This window comes from Aristolochia californica, unplaced genomic scaffold, assembly GCF_029961685.1.
Source record: "Aristolochia californica isolate CCGP_79_NKW_82.1479 unplaced genomic scaffold, dmAriCali1.0.hap1 SCAF_11, whole genome shotgun sequence".
NCBI classification, from domain to species: domain Eukaryota; kingdom Viridiplantae; phylum Streptophyta; class Magnoliopsida; order Piperales; family Aristolochiaceae; genus Aristolochia; species Aristolochia californica.
The window spans coordinates 8,249,140-8,261,728 of NW_027181782.1; the positions used below are offsets into that span (position 1 = coordinate 8,249,140).

Here is a 12,589-nt window from a genome sequence, read left to right on the forward strand (position 1 = left end):
TTGGCATTATCGATTAGGTCATTCTGCTCTTTCCATTTTGAAACACATTCTTTCTAGTTATTATTTAACATTTTCTTCTCTTATGCCAAAAGAGTTTTCATGTAATGTGTGTCTTTGCAATAAAAGTCATAAGATACCTTTTTCTACTTCCAACTCTTATCTCTACACAACCTTTTGAAATTGTTTTTTCTTATGTATGGACTTCACCTGTTTTGATGGTATACTACATCATTTTCATTGATCACTTTACCAAATACATATGGTATTACCCACTGAAACGAAAATTTGAAGTCCAAGACGTTTTTCACCGTTACAAAACCACTATGGAAAGTAATTTCAAAAACAAAATTACCACATTCTATTCAGATAATGAGGGAGAATAAATGGGCCTCAAAGATTACCTTTTCTAAATGGCATCTCTCATTTAATCACTCCACCTAATACACATGAACATAATGACTACTCAGAAAGACGACATCATCATATTGTTGAAACTTGTCTCACCTTACTTTTTCATGCTTCTCTTCCAATTACCTTTTGGTCCCATGCCTTTGCCATTGTTGTCTACTTAATGAACAAGATACCAACCACTATACTCAATTTATCATCTCCCTATGAATTAATTTTCCACAAAACCCCAAATTATTCCAAAGTAAAGATTTTTTGCCGTTTATGTTATCCTTGGCTTCAACCATATACATCTCACAAACTTGATCAAAGGTCTAAACCAAGTAAATTTCTTGGATACTCATTTTCTCAAAGTGCCTACTTGTGCTTTGAAACCATCTACTTCAAAAATATTTCTTTTCATGTCAAGTTTGTAGAGTTAGTCTTCGCGTACACCTCCCTTCATAATCACTTACATCATCCCACCTCCACCGCCATTGACACTTGGATTCCCCTTGTGCTTACTATTTCATTAACTTCTTCACCACAACTGACTGCTAACACTCCACCTCAAGTGTGCCCTCAAGAAGAAATGCCTCTTTTTGATGATACAACCTCTGAGATACCAACACATCAAACAGAAACTGGGCAACAACCATCACCCATCCAACCATCACCATATCCAAGCCATTCATCCATCGAAACACAATCTACCACCTAACATTCACATTACTCATTGGGCCAAAAACAATATTTGTAAACCAATTCAAAAACTCAACCTTCACAACCACCTAACATCACAACCCAATCTTGAACCTACTTCCATGACTCAAACCTTCAAAGATCATAATTGGTGTCGAGCTATGTTTGAAGATTATGATGTTCTTGCTCGTAATGGGACATGGGAGCTAATTCCTCCTGATGGTATCGCTAATTTTATTGGTTGTAAAATGGATTTTTTGAATCAAAATACACTCTGATGAATTTATTGATAGATTTAAAGCTCATCATGTGGCCAAACTATTTCATCAATGACCAGGTGTGGATTACCATGAGATTTTTAGCCAGGTTGTTAAGTTCGCCATCGTGAGACTTGTACTTAGTATTGCAGTTAGCAATGGTTGGTCCCTTTGTCAACTCGATATCAATGATGCTTTTCTTCAAGGCCGACTCTCAGAACATGTTTATATGGCACAACCTTCGTGCTTTATTGATTTCGATCATCCAACTTGTGTCTATAAAGTTCATAAAACTATATATTAGCTCCACGGGTTTGGTATCATGAACTACATCAATTTCTTGTGGATTCCGGTTTCAAGAATTTTCGCTCTGATAGTTCCATATTTATTCACAACACTGGAAAACATGTTCTATATCTACTAATATATATCAATGATATTATTATTACTAGTAATAGTGATGACCTTATTTATCAATTTATTGATCGCCTCACTCAATGTTTTTCTCTAAAAGATCTTGGCTTTCTTCCTTACTTGGAGTTGAGGTTACTCCTCATCACAATGGCATATTATTTTCTCAACGAAGATACATCCAAGACCTGCTAAAAAATACTCATATGGAAGATGTTAAACCTATTTTTACCCCATTGCCAACGAACTCTTCATCACTCACCATGACCTCAGGTTCTCCTGTTTCTGATTCTTTTCAGTTTCATACAATAGTTGGCAGTCTGCAATATCTCTCTCTATCACTCGTCCTGATATTTCTTTTGCTATCAATAAGATGTCTTAGTTTATACATTAACCGACTAATGAGCATTGGGTACTTGTTAAACGAATTTTATGATATTTATGTAGCACATTCGATAAAGGGTTTCTTTTACGTCAGGAGTCTCCTATATCTCTTCACAGGTTCTCAAATACTGATTTTGTTAGCAATAAAGATGATTACTTTTCCACTACTGTCTGCCTTATCTATCTTGGGCGTAATCTCATTTTTTGAAGTTCTTCTACTGAGGTTGAGTATCGATCAGTTAATGCTACTATAGATGAACTTTGGTGGGTGTACTCTCTGTTTGCTGAACTTGGTGTGACTTTGTAATTTTCAGCTGTGATCAAGTTCAATCTGGTCTACTTCATGTGACTCATATTTCTTTTGCTGACTAATTTGTTGATCTTCTTACCAAACCATTGTTGGATAAATTTTATTAACTAGGCTTACGGCGAAATTACCCTTCTTGGATAAACTTAACGAAACCACACCATTATAACCCAGCTGCGTCGAGAGCTGGTGATAACTTTGTCAGTGACGTCACGGGAAATATCCTCTGACGCAGGTTGGTGGGCTACCATTTAGGGTGGGCCGCAAGCGTAACATCGAGGCAACCACCCTTCCTTTCAATTTCTCAAGGTTTCCTCATTAAAAAAATATTTCGCAAAGAAAGCGACTCTGAAAACGAGTTTTCCTTGGAACCTCCGCTACGCTACGCACGTGATCGCTACCCTCTCCAAAATACGACACGTGGTGGCGGCTAGACTGTCTCCGTCATCCCCACCGACCATCACCCTCTTCAACGCCAGAACCGCGGGACACCCAACTCAACTTCTCGAGGACGCGCATTAAATATTAATTATTAAAGAACGATGAGGGTTTTAATTAAAGATGGATCGGCGGACTACGGGACGCCTCCAATCGCGGACACCGGACTCGTCTGCCTCTCGCTTCGAGACATGGTGGTAAGAACTATTACCGAAATACGGAAATCACAAGGTCAGTCGCGGCGCGGGCATGTACAGTGCTGGGTTTCACACGCGGGCGACCCTTTTGGAGAATCTATACATTAAACGGGCCTGAACACGTGATTTAATAAATAAAATAAAGGCGTAAGCAAAGTGTGGCAATTAAATAATATAGTCAATAAAAATAATACTGTATAATGAGATAAATTAAATAAATCTTATTTTATTCCAAAATTAATCGTGGATCCAATATCTGAATGTTTGTTATCAAAATGCCTTATCCAACGCTGAGAGCGTGTGAAGATGCGTGTTCACACGCCGAGTCAAATTCTAGCACAGTGATGTGGGGTCAGCGAGTGAAGGGCAGACTCGCACTCGCGCAAGTGTTGTTATTCTCTGTTCCTTTTTAAAAGATACACCGCTTGCGACCACCGGATGTGCTTGTCATCGGAAAATTAAAAGTTTGCGCTCTCTCCTCTATCTCTTTCTCTCTCTCTCTCTCTCTCTCTCTTGTTCTGTTTTCTTATGGAAAATCCGATCTCGAGGCTGATTATTTTATGGCGATGGAATCACAATAGTTTCTCTTTTTATCTCTGCGAAAAATCCTACTCAGATGGTTGATCGATCAACTGCAAGGAGCTGCAACAGGGAGTGAGGGAGACTTTTTGGGTGTAGTTCTATTGGAGTTTTTTCGACCTTAAATCTTCAAGGTACAGAGAGATGGGTATTCAGTCTGACGACATAGTTCTCATTCGGGAACCGGAAAAGCCAGGAGAGCCCAGCGTGATTACAGTAAACTGCCCGGACAAAACTGGACTTGGGAGCGATCTCTGTCGAATCATCTTCTTCTTTGGCCTCAGCATTGTTCGTGGTGGTAAGCGGATTGTTTGCTTTTCTCTAACCCGTTTGGTGTTTGCACGATTCAGTCGTTTGATTAACTTTTTGTTCAACCTGTTAGATGTTTCGACGGACGGAAAATGGTGTTACATAGTGTTTTGGGTAGTGGGGAAAAGGAAAACGCGATGGAATGTCTTGAAGAAGAGGATTTTGGCGGCTTGCCCTTCTTGCTCCTCCGCATCGGGGTTTTATCTCTATGATTCCCTTGAAAATCAGCTGCCTAAGGAGCCTGATTTGTTTCTTTTGAAGGTCTCTGCTTTAGATCGAAGAGGGTTGTTGCATGGTGAGGCCTTTTTCGGTTGCTAAAATTGCCAGTTGTTTTTCAGTAATTCATTTATCTCTTTGGGTACTGATTTTCTCTTATTTTAGTGTTTAAACACGAGCTTATTTATTTTATTATTATTATTATTATTATTTTTTGCCTGTCGGAATTTATTTAAACTCATATTCCTATTACTGTTGCGATTGTTGGCACTGTCGCTTCAGATTAGATCTCTCGGTTAGGAGGGGGACATTAACTTTGCTGTCTTCTTTGATGTCGCTTTTGGATTAGTTTAATTTTTTGTTTGTTTGTTTTGTTTTGTACTTCCCACATTATTGCGGTAAAGGCACACTGTTATTTTCATTATTTACTTATTTTTGGTGGCACGATGAAGAGATGCCAATTTTCTTAATAAATTATTTGTTATCTGTTGCAAGTGTACCCTTCTTATGCTTGTAGCTGTGATTAGATTAAGTTGTAATGCTGAGACTTGGGGAATTTTTCTGGATGTGGACTTAGACGCCCTTGTCAAGTTAAATAATTGATCTCTTTTTGTTATTTGACATTCCTGTTTTTTTTTTTTAAATTTTTAGATGTTACAGAGGTTCTATGTGAGCTAGAGCTTACTATAAGGAGAGTGAAGGTATCCACGACTCCAGATGGAACAGTAATGGACCTCTTTTTCATCACAGACACCAGGTTTGCTACTTTGCATATTAGTCATATTTTCTGCAACAATTTTCATTTCCTCCCTTGCAACTTCATTGTTCTAAAACAAACGAAATCTCAACCAAATTAACTTCTCCATAATCAGCAAAAATAAATCACAAACTTTGGAATATTCTGAATGTGTCATGTGTGCTGTAACTGTATACTTCAGAGTTCTATATATACGAATCAAGTGTTTAAAAGTTTCACATATCTCAAAGTAACCAGTGTTGCTTAAATTAAACCATTTGCATCTTATGGAGTCACATACTCAATGGGGTGCCTCAATGATGTGATTTTAGTGGTAGCATGTAAAAAGAAACAAAAAGAAAAAAGGAAAAAAAAATAGATGCCATTCCTATCATACTGTTTTCTATCTCAGACAGTTAGGTCACGTCTTCAGTTGAGGCTATGTTGAGACACTACTGTCCAGCTCATCTGGATTAGGTTGTGATGATTTCTTATAGTCATTTCTACCATAGCTAGAGTACTAGATGCATTTTGCCTATGTTTTTACCTGTTTTTGATCTCCCTCTATATGCAGATTTAAATCTGTATATATTTTTTAATTCTGCCCATGTTTTTTTTTTGTTAGCTTTACAAACCTTCTGTCATCATTCTTTCTTTGAATGAACACTATAAATTGCTATCAGAACTCTTGTGTACTTTTTTATTCTTAAATCTGAATGTATCTTCTCTCATATGTCAAATATCATATATATGACATCCCCAGTTATAGGTTTTTTGTGTCACTAACCTTGAGGTCTCCCTTTTTTTTTTTTTTCCATCAATTAATTTTCCACCTTGGTTTTGATCAGGGAGCTTCTACATACAAGAACAAGACAAGAAGAAACACGAGATCAACTCAGAGCTGTTTTAGGTGACTTCTTGATAGATTGTGCCATTGAATTAGCTGATGCAGATGTGACCACATGTTCCCAGAGGTCCTCTTTTTGGCCTCCTGCTATTGTAGGACAGATGTTCAGTTTAGAGATGCCTGAAGAGCCTGAGGGATCTTCTAAAACAATCAACAATCTCTCTGTGACAATGGATAACTCTCTCAGTCCATCTCATACTCTCATCCAAATTCTCTGTCAAGACCATAAGGGTCTCCTGTATGACATCATGAGAACTCTCAAGGATTACAACATTCAGGTACTAATTTCACACCCATGCACAAGGTGAACTGCCACCCACCACTCATCCCCCACCCAAAAGTTGAAAAAGAGTAAAGTGAACATAGAAAATGGAGAGAAGGAAAGGGAAACAATATAATATTGTCAGATAGTACAATGCATTTGGAATGCACTAAGCAGTTAATTTTGGTTATTTTTTTGGAATGTTGATGACACATGCATACACTTCCTACCCTTGGTGAGACACTCGAAACCGCTCCTGTGGAGCTATTTAAGCCAAAGGTCCAAGTCACTGTTAATTTTGATTATGAAGTATACCATATGCTGGCTATGCTTGAATAGCCTGCCATGTCTGAGCATCTAAATGACCTGCAGCCATCGTTGGAAGGCCCCAGACCGGATTTCTTGTTGGTTGAAAATTTCAGTGAACAACATAAAAATATTAGTTGGGGCTATCATAAATGTGTTCTTTGTTTACCAGATCTTCCATCTGTGAGTATGATTTGTATTGGAGGAATCTAGAAAATAAGATCCTGAGAATGGCTGTGAGTGGACTCTTTTATATTTCAATAATGCACTGAAGAAATATATATAACACTTAATACACGTTAAACTATATGTTTATTGCCGCAAGTCAATATTTTTCATGTCTTCTCTCTCTATGTTGCTTTATGTCATTCAGTGCATTTTCATGCATTTTTTTTTGTTACATTTGTTTACTAAGGCAATTACCTGTTTATCCTAAAAATTAATATATAGCATCGCATGTAATGTCACGTTACTGTGTTCAGACTTGGCAGATCCTCTCATCTAAGTGTTTTTTTCTATTTTAGTTCGTTTTCTCATTGACGTATTAAGCTTTGCCACAGATCTCATATGGACGGTTCTCTGCAAGCCGAAGAGGAAAGTGTGAGGTGGACTTGTTTGTGATGCAAGCGGACGGGAATAAGATTGTGGATCCAAATAAGCAGAAGGCTTTGAGCTCTCGTTTGCGGATGGAGCTGTTTCGTCCACTCAGAGTAACGGTTGTGAGCCGTGGACCAGATTCTGAGCTTTTGGTTGTAAACCCTGTGGAATTATCTGGAAAGGGCAGGCCTCTCGTGTTTTATGATATTACCCTTGCTCTGAAGATGCTGGACACTTGCATCTTTTCGGTACGTTAATTTCCTTCATTGCTCCCAAGCATAAATGATTTTCTTTTCGCTAATTTGTGCCTGAAATGAACTCTTATCCAGTCAGTTGGATGTAATTAATGTTTTTTGGTCCTTCCATGGCATCAAAGGGCTTCCTTCCTACCTCAAGTTGAACAAGAATGCATTGTTTGACAAGGCCTCTTAAATCTTGCAGGCTGAGGTTGGGAGACATCTCATTGGTGACCGGGAATGGGAGGTGTATAGAATCCGTCTAGACGAGGGTGACCTGCGTGTGGTTGCACGAGACACGATCGAAGAGGAGGTAACAAAGATGTTAATGGGTAGGGAGTGAAAGATGAAATGAGATATTATAAGCCTAAATGAGGCATATCAGCTACTGCAAAAGGAAAAGCTTTGCATGGCTGAGCGTTTTGCTGTTTACCGTTTGCTGTACAGTGTAGCTTTCTGACCAATATCAATGTACAAGAATGTAGATAGTGAGATATAATCTGTGTAATAGTCACTGGTTTCCAGTCTACATCCACGGTCACTCTGATAGGGGGAATGAAACGAAGGTCTAAACGATTGGAGGGGAAAAGATTGTATCTTGGATTCCCAGCAAGAGGTGTGGCTGGTCCTGGCCAACTGGTTTAAAAAAGGAACCCAAACCAATCAGTGGAAGCCTTCGCGGTCGCAAGTTCCATCAACGTTTACTTTCACTCTGTCAAGAAATCAATCTCGGAAGATATTTAGGAGTTTATTCCAAAGAGGTCCTTTTCAAACGCTCGCTTCCTCATTTTTCAGCAAATAAGGACGAAACTCGAGATACTTCAACGATAGATGATCAAATGGAAAGAGATTCTGAGAATTGAAAGGACAGCTATGAATTGGTATTTTGAATTTAGAAAAGCATTCTGGCCGTTAATGGAAGGCAACAAGAGTTGCTGTGTGCCAGATGCTCGACGAAATGTCTCTTCGGGTTTACAAGAAAAAAAGTTTCAAATGAATCATAGCTACTAACAACAAATGCACAACCAACAAAAGTTACGAACAGATGAGAAATAAAATAACAATAGAAAGAGAGAAGAAACACAGCTAGAGATCAACATTGCAATAAGTCCGTTCAAACCACTTGTTGGCGTTAAAATGCAGCACCACTGGGGAGCAGAAGGCCTTGAGATGATAGACCCCAGTCTTGACTATCCCCACCTTGAACCGCAGCCTTGCTTTAACTCGAATCTGCAGCTTAATCTCACCCGACTTCTTCTGGCGATTGAGTTCATCTGCTACGTACCTCATCAGCTGCACAGACCGCGCTTCCGCCTTCGCCTCAATTCGAGTCGAGTTGCGCCGTCTCTGCTGGAATGCCCCGATTTCGTCGAATGCGAGCATCTGGTCCTTGAACCACACGGAGATGTCGAAGGACCTGTAGGACAAGGCCATCCTGTGGTTGGGATTATTGACCCTCAAAGTGATGCCGAAGGTGGCATTGAGAGAGTCGTTCGCCAAACTGAAACCATGCAATGAGCCGTCCTCTACAGTGTACGAAACTGGTCTGGGCTTGATGATCAGCCATGCGAGTAGCACTATCAAACCGTGCATAACAATCATGCACAGTATGGCGATGACTACACATCGTAAGATCCTCGATCGTTTCGATGGCGTCGCCGCCCTCTGTGGGACAGGGGCCGGTGCCGGAGTGGGCATGGCAACTGTGGCTTAGCCTTGGATGATATCCTAATCTGTTTGATTCAAGTGAGAAAGATGAGGATGGGGAACTCTCTGCGGACTTTATAACTGGGGGAGGTTACATGGTTTCTTTATCACACTTCGCTTTAGCATCAGAGATATCTTAAGTTGATCATGGCAAAAACAGCATCAAACCATGTTCCTCAGCACCAAGTGAGGGAGGCAAAGAGGGTGCCTTAACTTATATTTATTTTCTGTTTTTGTATTACAGGGAAAAGGGAAGCAAATTACCATGAACTTTATTCTTCCATGGATGGACTAAGGGTCAAGCGATCCTTCTCTCAGCTTTTGATATTCTATTTTGGGTTCCTTTTTTGCCTTGCTCTCTACATAAGTTATTCTACATAGAACTTAGCAAACTCCGGAGGCCAACGTCTCCTGTAAAGTGTTGCATGGGCTGCTGCTTTTACCAAAAACAGACTCTTTGTTGTCTCTTCTGTCAACATCTTTGAGGAAGGGATTCCCTGTTCTGCTCGGCCGGCCGCAGACATCCCGAAGACGGCTAGAGGTTCAGGGTGGATAGAAAACCCAACTCACCCCACCTCTTAAAAAGGGTTAATTTCTTATCCCCATCTCTACCTTGTGGTCTCACCTTGCCACCTTGTTCTGACCCTACCCCACAAAATCCCTCCCTCATTTTGCCTTGCCTTGGGATAAAAGATAATAAAATAAATAAGATAGTATATATTCAGTTAAATAAATATTATAGATGAATAAACTATAATATTACAAGTAAACTCTTAAAGCTTAAACTAATTACATCAATGCCATATGTGTGGGATGACTTTTTATTCACCTTCATGTGGGACTTCTCCTTGGTCTATGGTCTTGGGCCCATCTTTCACTTCTCTTGAATGTGTGGGCCTTCCTTGGTCGTATAGGCTTGAGCCAATCTTCTAACACACTTGGACGTGTGGGTCTTCCTTGGTCGTGTAGGATTGGGCCCATTTTCCAACTTTCCTCTTCAAATTGGGGGGTGAGAGAATGTCACAAATGCCCAACTTGTTGCTACTCCAATCAAATGGTCATAGTAAAAAATAGTCTCTGCTCAATTTCAAAGGCGAAAAAGTAGTTTAACTGTGGGGCACAATGTCTACCTACTTTCTCAAGGTAGCTAAAAAAAACACCTCTTGGGTGAATAATAGACTTGACTCACGTTGGATCTTGGACTCACTCCTATTCTATGTAGGTAGTAGGTCTATAGACATTGCTCATAATTGATTTTATCAATTAATAAGAGGATAATGGGGAATCACCGGAAGATATTATGTTGGGGTCACCAAGTGCTTTCTTCTTCATCAGAATAATCAATGCTGACAACAGTCAACAACCGAGAAGTCCTTCAATAATAATGTCTCATCCAAAGAGACACAATAGCAACAACTGAAATGGGACTGGGCCCAAATAACAAGTACCAAATAATGAAATTCTTTAATAAAGACACATGAAATAATCGGTACGGAGTCCAACTTTGAATAAGGAGGGGTTAGTCAACATTGAAGTTGAAGTTGAAGTTAGACTTCAAATTCAAGGCAATGATTTAATTCAACTTCAACTTGGGTGTTAGTGACCCAAAATGAAAATAGAGTTCAAGTGTACAGGAAAACAGATTCTTGTGTTAGTGCCCCAAAATAAAAAATATAATGTAAACAAGAGAACGAGTAACTTTTTATAATATACCTAAACAGATAATTAACCAAAATAAATATGGTTACTACACTAATAAGTGATTTAATGTAGTATTAAAATATATTATTATTCTAATTAATGAAATACTATATTATATTAATTAATTATTACAGTTGATTATAAAATAATATAATAATTACGTGTGACTATAATAAATTATAAAAAAACAAATAAAGTAAAAAGTAACAGAAGATGGATTTTTTACGTAGTATTAATTAATTAAAAATGATTAGTTTAATTAATTATAAAAATGGGATAATTAAACCAAAATAATTGATCAAATGTTTTCTTTAACAATATTTCAATTGCCAGTCTTAAATTTCTAATTTAATATAGTAATAAAATTAATGAATATAATAAATAAATAAGTATATTATATTATTAATAACCTAGGATTAATTATTAATAACATATATTTATAATTAAAATTTAAAAAAAATGTTTGAAATGAATTGAGTTACTCGTAATAGTCCATAATTTATAGCATAAAAACAAACGTTTATGCCTTGGAATATAACAACGAGTTGTGCCTTTAATATTAAAATCATCAACTTAGGGGGGTTAATGGTCGAAAATAAGTTAATTAAACCAAAATAATTGATCAAATGCTTGATTTAATAATATTTTAATTACCACTATTAAATCACTAATTTAATATAGTAATTAAAGAATAAATATAATGAATAAATAACACTGGTTTAATTTTTCCTAACTTAAAAAAAAATTAAATCAACAACGTCGTCTTCCTCACAACACCGATAATGGCAGGGAGCCAATGGGGGGACCAATAGGCAACGACGATGAAGGCGGTGCTCTGTCGATACGCTGAAGTCATTAGTGGAACGCAGATGATATTTCATATAGATGCAAGGGATGAAGCGGTCCCTCGTCTCCGCGGTTTAAAATCCTTCGTATAATAGAAGGCCATATTTGATCTCTCGTCGCACCCCCCTTTCGTTTCCCATTCTTTTCTTCCTCTCGCCGCACTCCCTCTCTCGTCTCCCGGATGGCATCATACTCCTCTTACCCTTCTCTCACGCATCCCCCTTCTCTTGCCCCTCTTGTGCATCCTCCTTCTCTTGCCCTTCTCTCGCGCATCCCCCTTCTCTTGCCCTTCTCTCGCGCATCCATTCTTGTTGACGACTGAACCAGTTCCAAAACCCTCCTCTCTAACTGCTGTCTGAAACCTTCTCTTGCCCTTCTCTTGTGCCTAATTGAATTTTCATGTGCTTGTGCAAAACCCTTCCTTATGATTGTTGTGGTTCATTGCCTAGAACCCTCAATTTCTCAAGTTGATTTCTGCTGGTCTCTATGGTTGCTATCTGCAACTTTCTCTTTGATTTCATCGTCAAATCCCATAAGCAAGTCGAGGTAATTTCATCGTTTGTCATTAATTTTCTTTCTTTTTCACAAAGATCCTCTGCAAAACATTTTGAGTTTTTATTCTATAGATTGTTCTATTGTTAACAATTTATCTTTATTATATAGTCATTGTTCTAATGGAATCACCTTATTTGGTAGAGGATATGATAGTTTGCCAAAATTTGTAGTTTGGGTGGGGCAATTATGTTTTAATTTTGAAGATGCACATTTAATAAAAACTTAGTTGTTGATGTTTTCCAAATTTTTACTATAATAAAGTAGGATGTTGAAGTAAGTATCATATAGTGATACGTGAAATCTACTGAATCTTTCTTTCTTGTTTCTTTATTTTTTATTTGTTTATTTATTTATTTATTCTTTCTTTCTTTCTTTCTTTCTTTCTTGTTCTTTATTTCTTTCCTTCTTCTTCCATTTTTTTTCTTATTTCTTTCTATATTTAGTCTTTGTTTCTTTCTTGTTTCTATCCTTCTTCTTTCTTTCTTCCTTTCCTTTCCTTTCTTTCTTTCTTTCTTTCTTCCTTCCTCTCTTTCTTCCTTCCTTTCTTTC

At 38.0% G+C, this 12,589-nt stretch overlaps 2 protein-coding genes across 2 annotated transcripts; one reads left to right on the top strand and one right to left on the bottom strand.

Annotated features, from left to right (window-relative positions):
• The first annotated feature begins 3,531 nt into the window (after positions 1-3,531).
• Positions 3,532-8,154, top strand: LOC137944412 (ACT domain-containing protein ACR10-like). The gene is made up of 6 exons (XM_068790091.1): positions 3,532-3,960; positions 4,045-4,266; positions 4,839-4,944; positions 5,772-6,108; positions 6,959-7,243; positions 7,437-8,154. Exons 1-6 carry the CDS (start codon positions 3,807-3,809, stop codon positions 7,572-7,574), a joined length of 1,242 nt encoding a protein of 413 aa, XP_068646192.1. The 5' UTR covers positions 3,532-3,806; the 3' UTR covers positions 7,575-8,154.
• A 163-nt stretch (positions 8,155-8,317) lies between these two features.
• LOC137943566 (uncharacterized protein At1g08160) lies at positions 8,318-8,929 on the bottom strand. The gene has a single exon (XM_068789050.1). It carries the CDS (start codon positions 8,927-8,929, stop codon positions 8,318-8,320), a length of 612 nt encoding a protein of 203 aa, XP_068645151.1.
• Between the last annotated feature and the right edge of the window lie 3,660 nt (positions 8,930-12,589).